A 22,964-nucleotide genomic window follows, 5' to 3' on the forward strand; every position below is an offset into this window, starting at 1 on the left:
TACCCACTGTATTGTTGACATTGGGGATATAGCCATGAATAGAGAGACCCAGTCCCTGCCTTCAGAGTTCACCAGTGGAGGAAAGACCTCTCTACTAGGAACTTATAACCCAGACAGAGTAGTGCCCTGATGAGGTGCTGGTAATTGTCCCTCACACGGTCCTCAGTGTCCCAGCCACCATGGCTCCTTACACTCCTTACACCAGGACATTGTGGGCACCGGAAAGAGGTGCCTGCCCAGGCCTCAGGGGTCAGGGAGGACTTCCTGGAGGAAGTGTTGGCTAAGCTGCAATCCCAGCTACTCTGGAAGCTGAGGCAGGAGAATCACTTGAACCTGGGAGGCAGAGGTTGCAGTGAGCCAAGATCACACCACTGCACTCCAGCCTGGGTGACAGAGTGAGACTCCATCTCAGAAAAAAAAAAAAAAAAAGCTTCTATACATGGACACCTACTATATACCTCTGTATAGTAGAAGTATATATGAACAGTGAGCAGACATTAGCCAGACAAGGAGGAGTGGGAGAAGACGGGCATTCCAGGCAGGGGAACAGCACGTGTAAAGGCTCAGAGGCAGGGACGGAAAGACGGTTAGTCAGGCTGGGGTAGAGCTGGTCTGAGGCTGGGCATTCCAGACCCTTCCTGGAGGATGTCCCAGTTCCCCCCGCCCAGCTTCCACCCCCCACTCTTGGCAGGATGAAGCCGTGGAACGCTGTAGCCGCCCAGAGCCACCCCACGAGCACTTTGGACAGAGGATCTTGGTCAAGTGTCTGTCACTCAAGTGAGTATACTGACATGTCTCTCTTCTTAGATGCGTGAAAGGACCACATGGGTTCTGACGGGGTACACACTACATGAGCAGTGCCATTACTGTGTGCGGCCCTGTCACCTATGTGGCCACCTATATATGGCTTTTATAGGGGGAAGTAAGACTTCCTTTTTCGTTATCCCAAGTCGCCAGTCCTTAAGTGCCAATTGTATGCCAGGATCAGTTCTCAGGCTTTCACGTATATGAACCCATCTAATCTTCACCACAACCTCATGAAGTGGGCACAGGTGGGGAAACTGAGGCACGGAGTGGTAACGTCATGCCAAGACCATACAACTTGTAAAGCTGGAGTCTGGCGCTTGCCTGCTCTGCTGCTGGGATCCAGGGTTTGGCCGGGAAGCTTTGGGGCGGGTGCTGGTGACCCTGGGCCTGGCTCTCAGCCGCCCAGGGCCCCTCCACACCAGCCCCCAGGGAGCAGCAGAAGTGCGTGGGAACAGAGTTGAACAGGATGTGGACTTGGACCTGAGCCTGGCCCTGCCTCTCCCCACCCCAAGTTCCTGCCTGGATCGGGGCAGGAAAGGGAGGCTCCATGCTGGCCTGAGGCCCGGGTGGGCCTCCTGCCCTAAACACAAGGATTGGGAACTGGCTCTGTGGGCTCATCCAGTCATTCAACAAACACTTATTGGCCGGGCACGGTGGCTCCCACCTGTAATCCTAATACTTTGGGAAGCCGAGGCAGGCGGATCACCTGAGCTCAGGAATTTGAGACCGGCCTGGCCAACATGGCAAAACACCATCTCTACTGGAAAAAAAAAAAAAAATTAGCCAGACGTGGTGGCAGGCACCTGTAATCCCCACTACTTGGGAGGCTGAGGCAGGAGAATCCCTTGCCCCGGAGGGCAGAGGTTGCAGTGAGCCGAGATTGTGCCACTGCACTCCAGCCTCAAAAAAAACAAACAAACAGAAAACATTTATGAAGTCCCTACTGTATACAGGACACATAACCATGTGATGACCACACAGAGCCGGGATAAGTGATGCTGAAAGTGCCTAGAGTCCTGGAGGAGGCCCCTGACCCAGCTTGAGGGGTGGAAGTGGGTATCTGGGACAGCTTCCCTTGCAGGGGGACGTGTACATGGAGACCCAGTGAGGAAGAGGAGCTGGCTGAATAGAGAGGATGGAAGGGATGTAACAGGGAGTGCTCAGTGTTTCAGTTTGGAGGTGCGTGGTGAGCGGAGGCCAGCAAGGTAGAGTAAGACAGGGAAGGACTTATGGTGGCCATTCAGGTGAGCAAGATGGGAGCTCCGTGCAGAGTGACAGTGGCGGCAGATGACACGCCAGAAAGGAGGGAACGGGGAAGCCCGGAAGTTGAGAATCTCAAGATGTGGGAATTGTTGAGCCCAAAACCACCCCCATGCCAACTGAACAAGGGCTGTGGTTGCAGGGAGGAGGAGCTCTGTGTGAGTTACTTACTGAGGGTGTAGGGAGGGGGAAAAAAAACTTCAGTGTCAGCTGGGCGCGGTGGCTCATGCCTGTAATCCCACCACTTTGGGAGGCCGAGGCGGGCGGGATCACGAGGTCAGGAGATCGAGACCAGCCTGGCCAACATGGTGAAACCCTGTCTCTACTAAAAACACAAAAAATTAGCTGGGCGTGGTGGCAGGTGCCTGTAGTCCCAGCTACTCAGGAGGCTGAGACAGAAGAATTGCTTAAACCCGGGAGGCGGAGGTTGCAGTGAGCCGAGATCTCACCACTCCACTCCAGCCTGGGCAACAGAGCGAGACAGTGTCTCAAAAAAAAAAAAAAAAAAACCAACAAAAAACTTCAGTGCCTCAGTTTCCCCTTTTGCAAAATGAGATGTACCTTTTCTGCAAGCCCTTAAGTGGCGGTTCCATGTGGCCCAGTGGGAGTCAGATGCCCCCCCACCTTGGGCCTCAACGGGAGTGGGGTGTGTGGACAGCGGGAAGTGTTAAGGAGAGCCCCCTCCCTCCCATTTACTTGTAGGTTCGAGATTGAAATTGAGCCCATCTTTGGGATCTTGGCTCTGTATGATGTGCGGGAGAAAAAGAAGGTAGGAGCCCCTTTTTTCTCTTTCCTCCCCTTCCTCCTCCTTGTTGGGGGGCTGTGGGCTTCCCAGAGGTGGTGGCCCAGCTGCCTCTGGTGTCCCCAGATCTCGGAGAACTTCTACTTCGACCTGAACTCGGACTCCATGAAGGGGCTGCTTCGGGCTCATGGCACCCACCCTGCCATCTCCACCCTGGCCCGCTCTGCCATCTTCTCTGTGACCTACCCTTCACCTGACATCTTCCTGGTCATCAAGGTGCCTGCTGGGGCTGGGCAAGGGGGTAGTAATGGCGAATGTTACTGATTTAGTCCCTGCCTTCACAGAATGAGACAGATACCTCACCAAGAAGGGTAATCAGGGCTGTTGTGGGGGAAACACAGGCAGGGAGGAGGCCCCTGACCCAACTCAGGTGGAGAGAAATCACCGAAAGCTTCCAGGGAGAGGCGACAGTTAAGCTGAGAACCATACGTGGGCAGCCTGGGGAGAAAAGCCATCCCTGGGCACATGTGACAGGCTGAGATCCTTGGAGGCGGGTGAGATACTATTGGGAAGTTTGTGGACAGATGAAAGACCTAGTTGGCACCCTCATTTGAGATTTTCTGTTTCTGGGAGTGAGGTCAAGTTTCTTTTCTCAAAACCTTCAATTAGTTTGCAATGATGAAATGAATCCAGTGTCCACAGGCAGGTGCTGCTACAGTCACGTTTCACAGGGATCCCTCCTTCAGTCCTCACCATAGGGCCCAAGGTGGAGGGGTGCCATGGCTCCCATTTTCCAGATGGGGAAACTGAGGCACAGAGTGGATAGGGTCCCACTGCCCAGGGTCCCACAGCCCCTGAGTGGTCAGTATTGGAGTCTAGGCCTCATGGCTCAGAGCCATGCCCAGAGTGGCCTCTGTTTACACTAACAAAGAAAAATGTAGGGAAGGCCGGGCATGGTGACTCACGACTGTAATCCTAGCACTTTGGGAGGCTGAGGCGGGAGGATCGCTTTAGCCCAGGAGTTCGAGACCAACCTGGCCAACATGGTGAAACCCATTCTCTACTAAAAACACAAAAATTGGCTGGGCGCGGTGGCTCACGCCTGTAATCCCAGCGCTTTAGGAGGCCGAGGCAGGCAGATCACCTGAAGTTGGGAGTTCCAGACCAGCCTGACCAATGGTGAAATCCCCTCTCTACTAAAAATACAAAAATTAGCCAGACATAATAGCAGGCGCCTGTAATCCCAGCTACTCGGGAGGCTGAGGCAGGAGAATTGCTTGAACCCGGGAGGCAGAGGTTGCAGTGAGCCGAGATTGCGCCATTGCACTCCAGTCTGGGTGACAGAGCGACTCCGTCTCACAACAACAACAAAAAAGCCAGGTGTGGTGGGTCATGCCTGTAATCCCAGCTACTCAGGAGGCTGAGGCAGGAGAATCGCTTAAACTCAGGAGGCAGAGGTTGCAGTGAGCTGAGATCCCACCACGAACTTCAGCCTGGGCAACGGGGGCGACTCTGTCTAAAAAAATAAATTCACAGCAAGCCGGGGACGTGATAGCTCATGCCTGTCATCCCAGCACTTTGGGAGGCAGAGGCAGGGGCATCACTTGAGCCCAAGAGTTTGAGACCAGCCTGGGCAACATAGCGAGACCCCTGTCTCTATATAATAGATACATACATACATAAATGTAAATAAATAAGTAAATGTAGGGAAAATATCACCAGCTAAAGGTAGGCTTGGGCTTTGGGGGTAGATCTGAAGAATGGGAGGGAGTAGCCACCAGGCAGGCCAAGCACTAACCCTTGATCCCAAGGACAGTGGGAGCCATGGGAGGTATTGGACCAAAGACCTTCATATGATAGGAGTGTCCGAGGGCCCATGAGGGCTCCAGGAGGCTGGGGAGCCAGCACGGGGGAACAGAGCATTCAGGCAGCGCCTCACTGGATTCATTCATCTGCCCCGCAGTTGGAGAAGGTGCTTCAGCAAGGGGACATCAGTGAGTGCTGTGAGCCTTATATGGTGATGAAAGAAGTGGACACAGCCAAGGTAAGTGTGTGGAGGCTGGACTAGGGGCAGGGCAGATCCCTGACTCAGCAGGGCTAGGATGCTGAGCTGGCAGGGGACGGGGTCTCCCCATAGAACAAAGAGAAGCTAGAGAAGCTGCGCCTGGCGGCCGAGCAGTTCTGCACCCGCCTGGGCCGCTACCGCATGCCCTTCGCCTGGACGGCCGTACACTTAGCTAACATCGTGAGCAGCGCTGGGCAGCTGGACCGGGACTCTGACTCGGAGGGCGGTGAGGAGGCGGGGCTAACAGGCTTGGGGCGGGGCTAAAGGGTGGTGCTGATAGGCCTGGGGCGGGGCTACGGGGCGAGGGGGTGCGCCCTCTGCTGGCCGAACTGTGCCGCCCCTGAGTCTCCCTGTTTCATCTTGGTCCCCCTTTTGTCATTGTCATTTCCTCCTCTAGAGCGCCGGCCAGCCTGGACAGACCGCCGCCGTCGGGGGCCCCAGGACCGGGCGAGTAGTGGGGACGACGCCTGCAGCTTCTCTGGCTTCCGTCCAGCCACGCTAACTGTCACAAACTTCTTTAAGCAGGTGTCCTACCCCGGGGCCAGGGACTCCCCCACTCCCCGCTGGCTGCATTAGCCCTGGGGACCCCTAGCCCCCTGGCCCAGGCTGACAGGAGTGGGTCCCATGTAGGAGGCTGAGCGACTCAGTGACGAGGACCTCTTCAAGTTCCTGGCTGACATGAGGCGCCCGTCGTCCCTGCTGCGGCGGCTACGTCCTGTGACTGGTGCGTGGCACACCCCATACACAAGAAGTATCACTCTCAGTCAGTCACTCAACAAACCTACACTGAGAGCACCTACTGTGCCAGGAGCATTAGAGACCCAACGATGACCATGATAGACAAATCCCTGACCTCAGGGGCCGGCTACAGCTTCTAATGGGGACCATAGACAAGAAGCAGAATAAATAAGATGGATACAGCATCAATAGGTGGTTAATGGCAGCAGGGCAGGCAGGGGTCCTGGGGGCAGAGTTGATCAAATGTAGGGGTAAGGCCGGGGTGCAGTGGCTCAAGTCTGTAACCCCAACACTTTGGGAGGCTGAGGCAGGAGGAGGATGGTTTGAGCCCAGGAGCTCAAGACCAGCCTGGGGGCCAGGTGCGGTGGCTCATACCTGTAATCCCAGCACTTTGGGAGGCCGAGGCGGGCAGATCACTTGAGGTCAGGAGTTTGAGATCAGCCTGGCCAACATGGTGAAACTCCATCTCTACTAAAAATACAAAAATTCACCAGGTGTGGTGGCACACACCTGTAATCCCAGCTACCTGGGAGGCTGAGGCAGGAGAATCACTTGAACTGGGGAGGCAGAGGTTGCAGCGAGCCAAGATCACCCCACTGCACTCCAGCCTGAGCGACAGAGTGACTCCACTTAAAGAAAAACAAAAACAAATTTAGGGTGAGAGACAGCAGACTTGAGGGCAATTTCTGGCCTTGGCGCCTGAGGGACACAGCCCCCAGTCCCCAGAGAACATCGTGGGAAAGTCTGCCCTGACTCCACAGCCCAGAAAGGGTGGGCTGGGCCAGGAGCTCCCAGGGAGGTGCAAACCGGTTCTTCCCTTCCCAGCCCAGCTCAAGATCGACATTTCTCCAGCTCCTGAAAATCCCCACTTCTGCCTCTCCCCTGAGCTGCTTCATATCAAGCCCTACCCGGACCCCAGGGGCCGGCCCACCAAGGAGATCCTGGAGTTCCCTGCCCGTGAAGTCTATGCCCCCCATACCAGCTACAGGTACGGCCTCTGGGGCGCAGCTGGGCACTTGAATGGGAGGTATTCATACATCATGCTGGGCGGGGTCTCCCTAAGCCGAGGACACACACAGACACCCTGGGTGAGATGCCACGACTCTGCTTTAATGAGGGATGTGTAGGCATGAAAGGGTACACATCCTTCCTCCACCCCTCCCCAATGGGGCTACATCCTCTGCCTTTGTCCCCGCCTGCGTCTGTCTCTGCTCTGTGCTCAGAAGTGGGGCCCAGCGCCCTGGCTGATCCCAGTGAACAGGCAGCTCCTCCCTGCTCAGGGGCCTCACGGGGCGTGGAAGTGTTCCTTGCAGCAATGATTGGTCCTCAGTTCCATCCAGGCAGATTCAGGCTGGGAGCGCCGCTGTGTGGAGTCTGGGGAGGGAGATGTGGCTCAGCCCAGGTGAGGGGGCCCCTTTCCAGCTGCCCTGTGTGCCCCCCATCCAACTGCCCTGCCTGCCAAACCCCTGCCAGGCTCACCTCTCCTGGATCTGTCGCAGCCGGTGCTGCTGTGCCACCATCTCCCGCCTCTGCCGCTGCATGTGGCCTGTGAGGGCCCATAGGATGTGGCTCTGCTTGTCAGCGTGAGCCTGTGGGGGTCAGAATGGAAACCTCAGCCGACAGCCACCTCATCTCCCATCCCCTGACCCCCTGCCCCAGCCCCCCTATTGTATCTGTGTGACCCAGCAAGTCAGCAATGCTCTTTGGCCTCAGTTTCCCCATCTGTAAAATGGGGATAAAATAGGACTCACTTCATGGGGAGGTGATGAACATCGTATGCATTTTTTTTTTTTTTTTTTTTTGAGACGGAGTCTCGCTCTGTCACCCAGGCTGGAGTGCAGTGGCACGATCTCAGCTCACTGCAAGCTCCGCCTCCCGGGTTCACGCCATTCTCCTGCCTCAGCCTCTCCAAGTAGCTGGGACTACAGGTGCCCGCCACCATGCCTGGCTAATTTTTTTTTGTATTTTTAGTAGAGACGGGGTTTCACCGTGGTCTCAATCTCCTGACTTCGCACCACCAGGCCCAGCTAATTTTTTGTATTTTTAGTAGAGACGGGATTTCACCATGTTGGCCAGGCTGGTTTCGAACTCCTGACCTCAAGTGATCCACCCACCTTAGCCACCCAAAGTGCTGGGATTACAGGCGTGAGCCACCATACCCTACCTTATTAAAGGGCATAGAACAGTGCTGGGTACTTACTGGGTGCTCACAAAATGTTACCAGTTTCTCTAATAGTAAGAATTTATTGGCCAGGTGTGGTAGCTCACACCTGTAATCCCAGCACTTTGGGAAACCGAGGCAGGCAGATCCCTTGAGGCCAGGAGTTCGAGACCAGCCTGGCCAACATGATGAAATCCCATCTCTACTAAAAAATACAAAAATTAGCTGGTGCACCTATAATTCCAGCTACTCGGGAGGCTGAGGCAGGAGAATCACTTGAACCCAGGAGGTGGAGGTTGCAGTGAGCCAAGATCACGCCACTGCACTCCAGCCTGGGCAACAGTGAGACTCTGCCTCAAAAAAAAAAAAGAAAAAGAATTTATTGAGCACCAAATGTGTACCTGCCCCATGCTGAATATTTTACCTGCACTGAGTACCTGGCCCTACCGTGAGATATCAGGGTATATTGCCCTTATTTGCAAATGGGGAAACTGAGGCACACAAAAGGACTTGAGTTTTGTCTGGGGACATGCAGGGTAGAGGCCACAGAGCTGGGAGGCTGATCTGGGAGGTCTTTGGGACTCAAGGTGCAGAAGCGAGTTCTGGCTGGAAATCAGGGTCTCAGCCCACTAGGGCGGGAGGAGCTCCTTACCTTTAAGACCTCAAATTCTTGGTAGGCAGGGCCCAGCCAGGCACTCCTCAGCTGGACTTCTAGCTGCCGCACGCTGTCCTGTAGCACCTTCTGTGCCTGGGCCACCTCTCCCAGCACCTCAGCCGTGGCCTCTGCCTGCAGCTGCAGAATATCCTCCTCCATCTGCTTAATAAACAGTGGGTCACTAGTAGGATGACCAACTCATCTTTGTGTACCTAAGAACTTGCCTGAGTTTATCGCTGAAAATCTTGTATCCCAGAAATCCCTTCAGTCCTGGACAAACCAGGATGGTTGGTTACCCTAGACACGAACTCCTCTTCAGACCCCTGGCCACCCCACAGTGTCGCAGCTACAGTGCCCACCTGAGTCTCCAACAGGCTTGCCCGAAGTTCCTGGGCTGCATCCCGGCCCCGGCTGACCTCCTGTCCCAGGAGTTCTATTGTGCGGCCATAGAGACCCAGGCTGTTCCTGGCCTTTGTCAGCCGTCCCTCAGTGGTCCTGTACACACCATTGAGGGCCTGGACCAGCTGCAGGCTCCCATGGAAGAGCAGGGTCAGCTCCTCATGCTCTGCCAGTTCTGGGCCGCCCACGGGGGCCACTGAGGCAGGCCGGGTCACCATTGCCAGGGCCCACAGCAGGCACAGAGCAGGCACTGGCATGACTGAGGGTCTAAGTGTGTAGCCACAGCACTGTCACTGAAGCCTTTTATGCCTCGCACCCCCACTGATCCCCAGTCAATCGTTAACTGGCCAGCCCGGTGCCCTGCATTGCACAAGGGCCTGGCGGTGGTGCGATAGTTGCATCAGGCGAATGTCCGGCTGGCCCACGCCGGGATCACGCTTCCTGGGGCTCAGGGCCAGGTATGGGTTGGGGGCATTGGGAGAGGACGGGCCCTAGACCCTGCTGGGAGTTCCTGAGACTCACCATGCTGAGCCTGTTTCTCCATCTATGAATAGGCATCGCAATGATGATGGTAATAATAGTAAAGATTTTATAAGCATTGATGGTTTGCCCCGAGCTGTTTGACCTGCCATTACAATATCTGTTCTTGTTCCCCTCCCACACACTTGCCACATGGGGGCTTTTATTGGCCTGGTTAGTATCCAAGGGGGCAGGTGCAGGTGGCAGAGACTCTCCCAAGGTCACACAGCCTGATCTCCAAGACCTGCATATGCCCAGATCACCACTGACTGCCATTTTACTCCCTGGGTGATTGTGCAAGTACCTCAGTTTCCCTGCTTGTAAAATGGCAGTGATGTTAGTCCTGCCTCATGAGCTACTTGTGAGAAGTAAATGAGTTATTTCATGTTGAGTGCTTAGAACAGAGCCTGGCACACAGTAGGTGCAATTATTGTATTGTTGTAGTAATAGTGTTTGGTGCAATTATTGTCATTGTTGTTATTTATCATTATCGGTGTCATTACAAAGGCTCAGCTGGAAGGCCTGAAGTGCCCATTATACACATAGGGAAACTGAGGCCCAGAGAGGGGTCAGGGCTTGCACAGATTTGCCCCTGGGGGAAGGAGGCAGGACTTGGACTCTGGCCTCAGCTTCCCCACCTGAGAAATAGGCCTCATAACTCTAGTGACCTCCTGGGGGAAGGGCAATCAGGCCCTTGGGTGGGGCTTAGGCTGGACCACTGGCCACGTGAGGCACCTTGGAACTCTCGCCCTGAGTGCCTCGCTATTCTCTGCCTTCTGTGTGTCATTGTGCCCCATGAGTGCCTCCAGTGTCCTTCTGTATTCCCACCCTCTACCACACTGTTCCCAATCTGTGCTTTGAGGGTGCTCACTTGTCCCCCACCCTCTGCCCTCTGTCCTATCTCCTGACTGATAACCTGTATTACCTCTCACCTGGCCCTCAATGCCCCAGCCTCATGACCCACTCTTCCCGGACTGTCTGTGCTCCCAGCCAGCCTGGTCCCATCACCCCAGCCTCGTATGTGCACCTTCAGGGCCCCTGTCCCTCTGACACCCCCATCCTGCCCCCCACAGGAACCTGCTGTATGTGTACCCACACAGCCTCAACTTCAGCAGCCGCCAGGGCTCTGTGCGCAATCTCGCCGTGCGAGTGCAGTACATGACAGGCGAGGACCCCAGCCAGGCCCTGCCGGTCAGTGGCTGCGCCCCAGGGAAGGGGGGTAGGGCATCCCCCATGGGTCCCTCATGAATCCACGCCCCCAGGTCATCTTTGGCAAGTCCAGCTGCAGTGAATTTACCCGCGAGGCCTTCACACCGGTGGTCTACCATAACAAGTATGTAGGGGGACACATGAGGAACTTGGGGGCACTTATGGGGGTAGGAGGATGTCCCTTATATATACACATAAGGCAGCATTGATGGGAAGACGGAGGACGGGAAGAAGAGAGGTAGAGGCTCCCAGAGTGCTAATGAGGGAAGCTGAGACAGAGAGTAGAGACAGTGGGGCGCAGCAGCAATGAGGGCGTGGTGTGGCAGAGGTGATGGGGCAGACAGTGGGGACCCCAGGCCCCAGCAGATCGCCCAGCCTGATTCTGCCAGGTCCCCTGAGTTCTATGAGGAGTTCAAGCTTCGTCTTCCAGCCTGCGTGACAGAGAACCATCACCTGCTGTTCACCTTCTACCACGTCAGCTGCCAGCCCCGGCCGGGCACTGCCCTGGAGACGCCCGTGGGCTTTACTGTGAGCTGTCCCCTCCCTCCCTCCCCCTGAGCCCTCCTCGTCCCCCAGCCTGGCCACAGACCTGACCTCCGGCCTCTCCCCAGTGGATCCCACTGCTGCAGCACGGGCGCCTGAGGACCGGCCCCTTCTGTCTCCCAGTGTCTGTGGACCAGCCACCGCCCAGCTATTCCGTGCTCACACCCGATGTATGTGCCCTGGAGCTCCTTCCTGCCAATGCATTGTCCCCAGAAGCACTCCCGAGTCACCTGCCTTCCTTCCTGTCAATCCTGGGAGGCTTGTTATCCTCTACTGGTGCCTCCAGGGCCCCTGTGTAGCTCATTATCCCCCTATTAATGCCTCTCCGTGTCCTACATGTCCTCCCCAAAGATTCCCATTGCCTCTCTGCTCCATTCCCACTTTAGCCACCCGGCCTGCCTTCCTGATCACTGTCCCCTGCCCTCGTAGTACCTTACCATTAGGCCTCAAATCCTCCTATCCTGTTTCCTGACCTACTCAATGAATATTCATTCACCTTGTGTCTCCATTCTCTGCCCCCCTCCTTGGCATGTGGATTTTCAGCCTGCCCAGTGGACCCCCTCAGTCTACTGGGACCAGGGCTGGGGGCGGGGTGCTTGGCTGCACCCCCAGACCGGGCTACACTCACGCCGCAGTGTCGCAATGGCTGGAGCCGCTGGGTGACCTGATCAGTCGGGGAGGGCTGACCAGTGCCCACCCGGTGCCTCCCTCCCACAGGTGGCGCTGCCGGGCATGCGCTGGGTGGACGGTCACAAGGGCGTGTTCAGTGTGGAGCTCACGGCCGTGTCCTCTGTGCACCCCCAGGTACGGGGTGGGGCGGGAACCAAGAGTCCCCCCCTGCTCCCCTCTTGCCTGCCCTAGGATTGAGTAACAGTTGCTGATGGCCCAGGAGGTCTGGCCTCAGGCCTTGGATGTGACTTTGGTCAGCTGAACCCAGCTTTAAGGGAAGCTGCTGATTAAGGCAGGGGTGGGCTTCATCCCGAGGCCCCACCCTGCTCACTCCACATCCCTACCCAGGACCCCCACCTGGACAAGTTCTTCACCCTGGTGCACGTCCTGGAGGAGGGAGCCTTCCCATTCCGGCTCAAGGACACTGTTCTGAGCGAGGGCAACGTGGAGCAGGAGCTGCGGGCCAGTCTTGCAGCACTGCGCCTGGCCAGCCCCGAACCCCTCGTGGCCTTCTCCCACCACGTGCTGGACAAGCTCGTGCGTCTGGTCGTCAGGCCCCCGATCATCAGTGGCCAGATTGGTGAGCGAATGTGGCCTCAGACCTCAGTTTCCCCATCCAGCACATGGCTCCTCAGTCCTGAGGTCCTGAGGGACCTTCTATAAGCCCATTTACCTCTCTGGCCATTTTTCTCATCTGAAAAATGACCCCCAGTCCCCTGCACCCAGAGAAGGTCTTCTGGGACCCTTTGGCCCTGGTGCAGCAGCTCACGCCTGTCATCCTAGCACTTTGGGAGGCCGAGGCGGGCGGATCACCTGAGGTCGAGAGTTCGAGACCAGCCTGACCAACATGGAGAAACCCCTTCTCTACTAAAAATACAAAATTAGCTGGGCGTGGTGGCGCATGCCTGTAATCCCAGCTACTCGGGAGGCTGAGGCAGGAGAATTGCTTGAACCTGGGAGGTGGAGGTGACAGTGAGCCGAGATCATGCCACTGCACTCCAGCCTAGGCAACAGAACAAGACTCCATCTCAAAAAAAAAAAAAAAAAATTCTGTGACCCTTTAATGAGCACATGATCCCTCGAATCCTGATGTCTTTATATTTGGAAAGTGGGCGGGGAGATGAGAGGCCTTGGGCCCTGGAACTTGACCTCTGCTCTGCCCTGCAGTGAACCTGGGCCGTGGAGCCTTTGAAGCAATGGCCCATGTAGTCAGCCTTGTTCACCGGAGCCTGGAGGCAGCCCAGGATGCCCGCGGTCACTGCCCACAGCTGGCTGCCTACGTCCACTACGCCTTTCGCCTGCCTGGCACTGAGCCCAGCCTCCCGGATGGTGAGTTTGTAGAAATCCCTGGGAGACAAGAAATATCTGGGAGAAGAGGCTGGGTGCGGTGGCTCACGCCTGTAATCCCAGGACTTTGGGAGGCCACGGCGGATGGATCATTTGAGGTCAGGAGTTCGAGATCAACTTGGCCAACATGATGAAACCTTGTCTCTACTAAAAATACAAAAATTAGCTGGGGCCAGGTGCGGTGGCTCATGCCTATAATCCCGGCACTTTAGGAGGCCAAGGCAGGGGGATCACTTGAGGGGGTCAGGAGTTCAAGACCAGCCTGGCCAACATAGTAAAACCCTGTCTCTACTAAAAATACAAAAATTAGCCAGGCGTGGTGGTAGGTGCCTGTAATCCCAGCTACTAGGGAGGCTGAATCATTTGAAACCGGGAGGCGGAGGTTGCAGTGAGCCAAGGTCATGCCACTGCACTCCAGCCTGGGTGACAGAGTGAAACTCCATCTCAAAAACAAAAACAAAAACAAAAACAAAAATTAGCCAGGTGTGGTGGCGCACGCCTGTAGCCCCAGCTACTCAGGAGGCTGAGGCAGAAGAATCACTTGAACCTGGGAAATGGAGGTTGTAGTGAGCTGAGATCACGCCACTGCACTCCAGCCTGGGCAACAGAGCAAGACCCTGTTTCAAAAAAAAAAAAGAAGAAGAAAAGAAAGATCTGGGAGAAGAGCATCCAGATAGTGAGAGTAGCATGTGCAAAGGCCCTGAGGCCTCATAGGCCTTGGCTGGTTTGAGCAACTTGCAAGAGAGATAATGTCTTGCCCACTTTTGCCCCATCCCTGAGGTGTGGCCTCTGTTCGCTTGGCTGGAAAATGATTCAGATAGTCAGCAAGCCTCTTCAGTAGCTTGGAGCAGGGACTGAAGCTGAGCTGCCTGGATGTAAATCCTGGCCCTGCCACCTACAATCTCTATGACCTTGGGCAAGTGACGTCACTTCTCTGAGCCTGTTTTTCCTTTTGTAAAACAGGGATAATAATAGTACCCACCTCATGGGGGCACTGGTAATAGTAAATGACATAGTAATCCACACAAAATGGTTAGCACATAGTGAACCCTCAATAGAGTTGGATTTTTTTTGTTTTTTTAACTTGCCAAATAAACACCAACCCCTATGTGTCAGGCATTATTCTCAGGGTTTTTTTCTTTTTTCTTTCTTTTTTTTTTTTTTGTTTTTGTTTTTGTTTTTGAGACAGAGTCTCGCTCTGTCGCCCAGGCTGGAGTGCAGTGGCGCGATCTCGGCTCACTGCAAGCTCCGCCTCCCAGGTTCACGCCATTCTCCTGCCTCAGCCTCTCCGAGTAGCTGGGACTACAGGCGCCCGCCACCACGCCCGGCTAATTTTTTGTATTTTTAGTAGAGACGGGGTTTCACCGTGTTAGCCAGGATGGGCTCAATCTTCTGACCTCGTGATCCACCCGCCTCGGCCTCCCAAGGTGCTGGGATTACAGGCCTGAGCCACCGCGCCCAGCCTTTTCTTTTTTCTTCTTTTTTTTTTTTTAAAGTCAGGGTCGGCCAGGCATGGTGGCTCACAGCTGTAATCCCAGAACTTTGGGAGGCTGAGGTGAGTGACCTCAAACACCTGAGGTCAGGAGTTTGAGACCAGCCTGTCTCAAAAAATAAAATAGGCCAGGCACAGTGGCTCACGCCTGTAATGCCAGCACTTTGGGAGGCTGAGGCAGGCAGATCACAAGGTCAACAGATCGAGACCATCCTGGCCAACATGGTGAAACCCCGTTTCTACTAAAAATGCAAAAATTAGCTGGGCATGGTGGTGCACGCCTGTAGTCCCAGCTACTCAGGAGGCTGAGGCAAGAGAATCACACGAACCCAGGAGGTGGAGCTTGCAGTGAACCAAGATCTCCCCACTGCACTCCAGCCTGGCGACAGAGCAAGACTCCGTCTCATTAAAAAAAAAAAAAAAAAAATTAGCTGGGCATGGTGGTGCGTGCTTGTAATCCTAACTACTCAGGAGGCTGAGGCAGGAGAATTGCTTAAACCCAGCAGGCAGAGGTTGCAGTGAACTGAGATCGTGCCATTGCACTCCAGCTTGGGCAACAAGATTGAAACGCTCTAAGAAAAAAAAAAAAGAGTCAGGGTCTTAGTCTGTCGGCTAGAGTGCAGTGTCACAATCATAACTCACTGCTGCCTTAAACTCCTGGGCTCAAGTAATCCTGTTGCCTCAGCCTCTCCAAGTAACTGGAACCACAGGCACGCACTGCCATGCCCAGCTAATTTTTTCATTAATTTTTTTGTAGGGACAGAGTCTCGCTATATTGGCTGGGCTGGGCTCGAACTCTTGGGCTCAAGTGATCCTCCTGGCTCGCCCTCCCAAAGTGCTGGGATTATAGACATGAGCCACTGTATCTGGCCTATTCTCAGTTTTTCAATGCCCCCAAATCTCTGTGAGGCGGCAGCCATTATACCCATTTTATAGATGAAGAACTTGGAGGCTCAGAGAAGGAAAGTGCTTTTGCAGAGATTAGCTGAGTAGGAAGGGACTGGGAGGCATCACATCAGGTGGGTGGGTGGTTGACCCTATTCACTCCATCCTCAGGGGCCCCTCCAGTGACAGTGCAGGCTGCCACACTGGCCCGTGGCTCTGGTCGCCCCGCAAGCCTCTACCTGGCACGTTCCAAGAGCATCAGCAGTAGCAACCCTGACCTCGCTGTGGCCCCTGGCTCTGTGGATGATGAGGTTTCCCGCATCCTGGCCAGCAAGGTAGGGCAATAGGGGCCCTGGAATCTCCAGCCTCAGTGGCTATGGCTGCCACATGGGTGGGCGAAGAATCTGTTGATGAAGCATGGGAAACAACAGAGACGACAATGTGAATGAAGGCTTAACTCTGGGCAGCAGAGTTGGGCTGGGCTGTCGCAGGTTGTGGGGTATGGATCAGACTTTGTATTTGAGCTCTGTACTCCATGACTGACCTGAGGATGGGTGGCGGAGCCTGGCGTGGCTGAACAAAGAGCAATATGTACCTAGTGTAGCAGGTGCATATACACGTTCACCTCATGCATATACCTACACAGATGCATCTACACATTCACCCCATGCATATATGTACACGGGTGCATATACACATTCACCCCCCCATGCATATACCTACACAGGTACATAGGCACATTCACCCTATGCATATATGTACATGGACATGTATACGTGTTCACCCCATGCATGTGTGGACACAAGTGTGTATACACATTCACCCCATGCATATATGTACACAGGTGCATATACACATTCACCCCATGCGTATACAGACACGGGTGCATATACACATTCACCCCATGCATATACAGACACGGGTGCATATACACATTCACCCCATGCATATACAGACACGGGTGCGTATACACATTCACCCCATGCATATACAGACACGGGTGCATATACACATTCACCCCATGCATATACAGACACGGGTGCATATACACATTCACCCCATGCATATACAGACACGGGTGCGTATAAACATTCACCCCCATGCATATACAGACACGGGTGCATATACACATTCACCCCATGCATATACAGACACGGGTGCATATACACATTCACCCCATGCATATACAGACACGGGTGCGTATAAACATTCACCCCCATGCCTATACTTACGCAGGTGCATATACACAGTCACCCTGTGCCTGTATGTACATGGGTCTGTATACACATTCACCTGATGCATATATGTATACGGGTGTGTATACACATGCACCCCATGCACAGACTTACAGGGGTGTGTATGCATGCACCTGTGAACCCACATACACAAGTTATGTATAGGCATGCACCCAGTGGACCTATATACATGTGCACATTTTTCAGGATTGTGTGTAGGTACACACGTGGGCACATGTATGGTCCAGAACCGTGTCCACACTTGGTATTTCATGCTGCTTTCCCTGCCCTCCACTGGGGATGCTACCAGTTCTCCGTGTATCTCCAGGGCATCGATCGCTCACACTCCTGGGTGAACTCTGCTTATGCTCCAGGAGGCAGTAAGGCTGTGCTGCGGCGGGCGCCCCCTTATTGTGGGGCCGACCCCAGACAGGTGCCCTTCCTACCTGTCCCTGCACTCATGTGACATCACCTCAGCATGAGCTCCTCCCACCTTCCTGGCTGCATCTGACTAACCTAGGGGGGCTGCCTGAAGGAGGTGGCAGACCCCTCTCCTGCCTTTGTTTGGGGCTGTGAAGTCTGTGTTTAGGCATCACTGGGTCATCTTAACTGGCCTTTTGCTGCCACATAGGCCACAGTCTCAGATGGAGACAGAAGGCACAGGGGTGATATGCAAATAGCATGCAAATGAAGTGCAAATCCAGTCACCAATAACCTCACTGCCCTGCATGGCCTATTCACCTCCCTTTAATCCACCCCGATCATGGGACTCTCAAAGAAAGGGCTGGAACGGAACCTCTCGGCTCCCCTATCCCATTTTGGACAAAGAGCTCCCCTTACCCTGCCTCTTTCCAGGTACCTGGTGTAAGGGGGGCTTTGCCTCCTAACAGACCCGGGTTCAAGTCCCAGCTCTGCTATGAGCTTACCCCATGCTCTGAGCAATTGGATACATCTTCCTGAGCCTCATTTTCTTCATTTGTAAAATGAAAATAACACTCCAAATTTTCTGATGCAGTTTGGACTCAAAATATAGTGCTCCCCCAGCAGTCCTGAGCCTGTGCTTGAGTTAGGGCTGAGGGCACTGCAGTGGGATTTTGTTGGGATGATAGATTCTTGGTCTGGCCTTGACCCTGAGCTTCTAGCTAGTTGGGGAAATAGACATAGATCAAACAAATGCATAAGTATATGATCACATAGCATGGAAAGGAAGCAAGTAGCAACCAAATACCAGCTTCCCTCTGGGTGGTCTTGGGGGCTTCTCCAGGGGGTGACATCTTTTGCTGGGACCTGAAGGGTGAGATATAGTCAGCTAGGGAAGGGTGGGTGGGTGTGGGTGTTCAGGAAGAGGGAAAGGCATGTACAAATATTGGGACCAAGGTCAGAGGACTGTACGCAAGAGGACTGTACAAACTGTACGCTTGCTTCCTTACACACTTGGCCCTAGGGCCTATTCCAGCTCTGTGCCCATCACCAAGGTAACCTGTACCCTATGACAGGCCCAGGGGACTCTTAGCAGAACAAGCAGGGGGGCCTTTGGGCAGTCATTTCCTTGGATTGCTGGGAATCTGGAAATCTGGGTGACATGGAGGCTGGGCCTTTTCAATGGAAGGCCCTCGTGGTGCACAGTGAGTTGCCAGGGCATGGCTGGGACTGGGGTAGCTGGAGAGCCCTCAAGTGTCAGAGTAGGTCCCAGGGTTGGGTCGGCTCTATCATCAGACCTCCTGTTCCTGCAAGCAGCCTCACCTCCCAACCAGAGAAGGAGGAAGCGAGAGTGGAGCTTGAACTCCTCTGCCCATACCCATTTCACAGATGGGGATACTGAGGCCCAAGCCAGGCTTGGGCAGGGCCAGGCCTGGAACCTTGGGCTCTCTCTGCTATTCCTGGCACCTCACCAACATCTCACCTCCTCTGTCCTTATCTTCCTGCCTTGTCTTTCTCCTCCTTCCCCATCTTGTGTTTAACCTTCTCTGTCCACACTCACCCTCCTCCACCTCTGCGTCCTCCTCTCTGTCCTCTAGACTCACTGACTCGGTCACACTCTACACCTCGTCCACACTCACCCTCACCTTCTCTGGCCACATACATTCTTGCTGTCTACACTGATTTCATCTCCTCTGCCTTCACCCCACACACTACGTACCCATTCCCAGCCTTCGTGTGTTCTTGGTCCCGCTCCATCCACACTCCTCCTGCCTGTTGTGGTTGCACTGCTGTGTCACTGCCGTACTGTGTTTTCATTGTTTCATTGTTATTCTCACTTCCTCCATCACATTCTTTTTTTTGTTGAGACGGAGTCTTGCTCTTATCACCCAGGCTGGAGTGCAATGGTGCAATCTCAGCTCACTGCAAGCTCTGCCTCCCAGGTTCAAGCGATTCTCCTGCCTCAGCCTCCCAAGCAGCTGGAATTACAGGTGCCTGCCACCACGCCCGGCTAATTTTTGTATTTTTAGTAGAGACGGGGTTTCACCATGTTGGCCAGGATGGTCTCGATCTCCTGACCTTGTGATCCACCTACCTCGGCCTCCCAAAGTGCTGGGATTACAGCATTCCTCCTTTTTTTTTTGAGACGGAGTCTTGCTCTGTCACCCAAGCTAGAGTGCAGTAGTACCATCAGCACTCGCCGCAACTTCCAAGTCCCAGGGTCAAGCAATTCTGCTTTGGCCTCCTGAGCAGCTAGGACTATAGGCACACGCCACCAGGCCCAGCCATATACATGTGTGTATGCATATATATATATATTTATATATATATATATATTTTTTTTTTGTCTTAGTAGAGTCAATGTCTGACTATGTTGCCCAGGCTGGTCTTAAACTCCTGGGTTCGAGCAGTCTCCCTGCCCCAGCCTCCCAAAGTGCTGGGATAACAGATATTGAGCCATGCTGCCCAGCCTCACGTTCTTCTCCCATACCCATACACCTTGATCTCGACTCACCCAGCTCTCTCCAGCTACTCTTTTATTTGTCCCTGCCTCCACTGCCCCATCTACTCCCACAGCACCCTGGCCATTCCAACCAGCCTCCCCTCCCAACCCACACCGGCCCATCTCTCTTTCTTGCCTGCCCCCATTGGCCATCCATGGCCCTGGCCCATCCATGTAGAAGCATTTCTTTCTCTATATTCACACTAACCCACCTCTTTTCCCCCATCCCTGTCTGTGTGGACACGTCTTTCCTCCAACCACGTGCTCCTTCACCTCATCCACACTAACCCTCTCCTCACCATCACATCCCATCATAGGCCATCGACCGCAACTCTAGCCGAGCCTCCTCCTACCTCGAGGGTTCCTCCTCAGCCCCACCAGCCACCCTGCCGAGACCCACTGTGCAGAAGGTAGTGGGGGGAGGGGTGGATGACTCCATTTTTGCCCTGGTCCCCAGCAAAGGGGTCCAGTGCCCCTCCCCCATCCAGAGCCCAGGGAAAGGGCATGACCACTCCTCTTGCCCCTCTCCTCCTGCCTGGCTCCTGCTGCACTAACCCCGAGCCCTCCAGCTGCATCCTCCCCTGGCATGCCTCCAGAGGGGGTACGGGAAGGGGTGGTACCTCGCACTCTGTGACCCCTGCCTCTGTCCCCAGCTGCTTCACGAGGAGCTGGCTCTGCAGTGGGTGGTCAGCAGCAGTGCCGTACGCGAGGCCATCCTCCAGCACGCCTGGTTCTTCTTCCAGCTCATGGTGAGACCCCCTCCTCCCTGCCTGGTGGCAAGAGACCCCCAGTGGAGCCCCTTCCTTTTTTAAAGAGAGAAGCCCCCTGGCCAGGCATAGTGGCTCACGCCTGTAATCCCAGCTCTTTGGGAGGCCGAGGTGGGCGGATCACGAGATCAGGAGATCGAGACCATCCTGGCTAACACAGTGAAACCCCGTCTCTACTAAAAATATTTTAAAAATTAGCCGGGCGTGGTGGCGGGCGCCTGTAGTCCCAGCTACTGGGGAGGCTGAGGCAGAAGAATGGCGTGAACCCAGGAGGCAGAGCTTGCAGTGAGCCAAGATCACGCCACTGCACTCCAGCCTGGGCGACAGAGCGAGACTCCGTCTCAAAAAAAAAAAAGAGAGAGAAGCCCCCTGAGATTGCACCCGAGATATTTGAGAAATGGCCCCAAGAGACCCGCCCCCCCACCTAGGGAGGTGAGAGGCACTTAAGGTGGTGTCTCCCTGGAGAGACTGTACCTGAAACCTCCTTTAGAGAGAGCCTCCCTTCCCCATGAGACTCTTTAAGGAGAGAAACCATTAAGAGACCCTCACCTAGACAGGAGACCTCCATCCTGCAAGAGATATTCCTGGATAGAGAGAGAAAGCTGTGGCCAGACACAGTGGCTCGCGCCTGTAATCCCAGCACTTTGGGAGGCCAAAGCGGGTGGATCACTTGAGGTCAGGAGTTCGAGACCAGTCTGGCCAACATGGTGAAACCCCATCTTTACTAAAAATAGAAAAGTTAGCCGGGCGTAGTAGCGCATGCCTGTAATCTCAGCTACATGGGAGACTGAGGCAGGAGAATCACTTGAACCCAGTAGGCAGAGGTTGCAGTGAGCCAAGATCATGCCACTGCACACCAGCCTGGGCGACAGGGCAAGACTCCATCTCAAAAAAAAAAAAAGAGGGAAAGCTTTCTGATCAAGATAAGAGACATCCCTAAAACTCTTCAATAGGCTTTTTTAAGCCCCCTTCCCAGGGCCTGCTGGCTGTATCCCCTCTGGACCTCCAATAAAGCTCCCTTCAAATCCAGTGCCTCAAGCCCCACCCTTTGTCCCACCTCTGGACTTTGCCCTGGGGAGACCTGCATAAGCCCCTCCCACACCCTACTGCCTTCCCACTCTCTACACTTGGCCTGGGATGCTCAAAGGATCCGCCCACGGCTTTTTCAAGCCCCACCCATAGGCCACAAGCCCCACCCACATCCCTCAAGCCCCACCTTCTACCTGCAGCTACAGGGCTCAAACCTACCTTCAGCCCACCTCCCTTGCTACTAAAGCCCGCCTCTCCTGTCAAGCCTCCTCCAACCACAGCCCTTCAAGCCCCACCCACAGCCCTTCAAGCCCCACCCACAGCCCTTCGAGCCCCACCTACAGCCCTTGAAACCCTACCCACAGCTTTCTCACTCCACCCCCAGGTGAAGAGTATGGCGCTGCACCTGCTTCTTGGCCAGCGACTAGACACACCCCGCAAGCTGCGCTTCCCTGGGCGCTTCCTGGACGACATCACTGCCTTGGTGGGCTCTGTGGGCCTGGAGGTCATCACCCGTGTCCACAAGGTGAGAGATGCAGGGTCTCAATGTGGGAAGAAACCTGAGGGAGGACATAGAGCCAGCCAGGAGGGGGCGCCAATCCTGCCCAGTGCCTCCTGGCCATAAGACCAGGAATCCACTTTGCTGGGTGGATCTGTTCATTCATTGTCTGTTTCTTGAGTGCCTGTGGTGTGCACAGCCCTGTGCTGGGTGTAGCAACATAACAATAAACAAAACAGACCCAAATCCTTACCCTCGTGTAGCTTTCAAGGGGATACTTGAAGAAAGTGAGGGATCATTCCGTGTAATGTCTGGGGAAAGAGCATTCCATGCAGGGGGAATAGCAGGTGCAAAGGCCCTGAGGCAAGACCATGCTTGGGCTAACAGGAGAGCAGTAAGGATGGCTAGATTGCAGTGAATGAGGAAGAAAATGAGGGTTGGTGGGAGCAGGGAAGTGACAAGGCATATCCATTAGCCCTTAGCACAGAGTATACAGCAAGTGCTCAATAAATGGATGTTGATGTTCTGAGACCCTGACAGTGGACTTGTTCAGGCCCTGGATTACCAATTCCAATGCCCTCGGGGGCTAGGCAGGCAATACTAATCATAATAGTAATAATATCGAGCATTTATTTTATTGAGCACTTACTGTGTATCTAAGCATTTTATATGGGTCGTATCATTTTGTTGTTGTTGTTGTTGTTGTTGTTGTTGTTGTTTGAGACGGAATTTCACTCTTGTTGCCCAGGCTGGAGTGCAATGGCGCGATCTTGGCTCACTGCAACCTCCACCTCCCAGGTTCAAGCGATTCTCCTGCCTCAGCCTCCCAAGTAGCTGGGATTACAGGCATGTGCCACCACGCCCGGCTAATTTTGTATTTTTAGTAGAAACAGGGTTTCTCCATGTTGGCCTGGCTGGTCTGGAACTCCTAACCTCAGGTGATCTGCCCGCCTCGGCCTCCCAAAGTGCTGGGATTACAGGCGTGAGCCACCGTGCCCAGCCTTGGATCATATTAAATTC

General features: G+C 54.5%; 1 protein-coding gene across 4 annotated transcripts in view; it reads left to right on the plus strand.

Moving 5' to 3' along the window:
• The window catches only part of DOCK6 (dedicator of cytokinesis 6), a 62,376-nt gene that overhangs the window by 13,794 nt on the left and 25,618 nt on the right, over positions 1-22,964 (plus strand). For 3 of the 4 annotated variants that reach the window (XR_004032015.1, XM_030820816.1, XM_030820815.1), the window contains exons 7-25: positions 692-777; positions 2,770-2,836; positions 2,936-3,085; positions 4,773-4,853; positions 4,947-5,100; positions 5,272-5,399; positions 5,505-5,598; positions 6,438-6,600; positions 10,420-10,537; positions 10,609-10,679; positions 10,945-11,083; positions 11,167-11,268; positions 11,816-11,902; positions 12,116-12,347; positions 12,935-13,096; positions 15,663-15,826; positions 17,055-17,159; positions 20,303-20,398; positions 21,831-21,971. Coding sequence is in view for 3 of the 4 variants with exons in the window: in XM_030820816.1 (XP_030676676.1) it covers positions 692-777; positions 2,770-2,836; positions 2,936-3,085; positions 4,773-4,853; positions 4,947-5,100; positions 5,272-5,399; positions 5,505-5,598; positions 6,438-6,600; positions 10,420-10,537; positions 10,609-10,679; positions 10,945-11,083; positions 11,167-11,268; positions 11,816-11,902; positions 12,116-12,347; positions 12,935-13,096; positions 15,663-15,826; positions 17,055-17,159; positions 20,303-20,398; positions 21,831-21,971 (2,340 nt within the window). In the remaining variant the exon portion in view is untranslated. Of the gene's footprint in view, positions 1-691; positions 778-2,769; positions 2,837-2,935; positions 3,086-4,772; positions 4,854-4,946; positions 5,101-5,271; positions 5,400-5,504; positions 5,599-6,437; positions 6,601-10,419; positions 10,538-10,608; positions 10,680-10,944; positions 11,084-11,166; positions 11,269-11,815; positions 11,903-12,115; positions 12,348-12,934; positions 13,097-15,662; positions 15,827-17,054; positions 17,160-19,966; positions 20,060-20,302; positions 20,399-21,830; positions 21,972-22,964 lie in introns of all 4 variants that reach the window. The other variant, XM_030820817.1, reaches the window with a different exon arrangement.

The sequence above is a fragment of the Nomascus leucogenys genome, chromosome 10 (assembly GCF_006542625.1).
Source record: "Nomascus leucogenys isolate Asia chromosome 10, Asia_NLE_v1, whole genome shotgun sequence".
Taxonomy (NCBI): Eukaryota; Metazoa; Chordata; class Mammalia; order Primates; family Hylobatidae; genus Nomascus; species Nomascus leucogenys.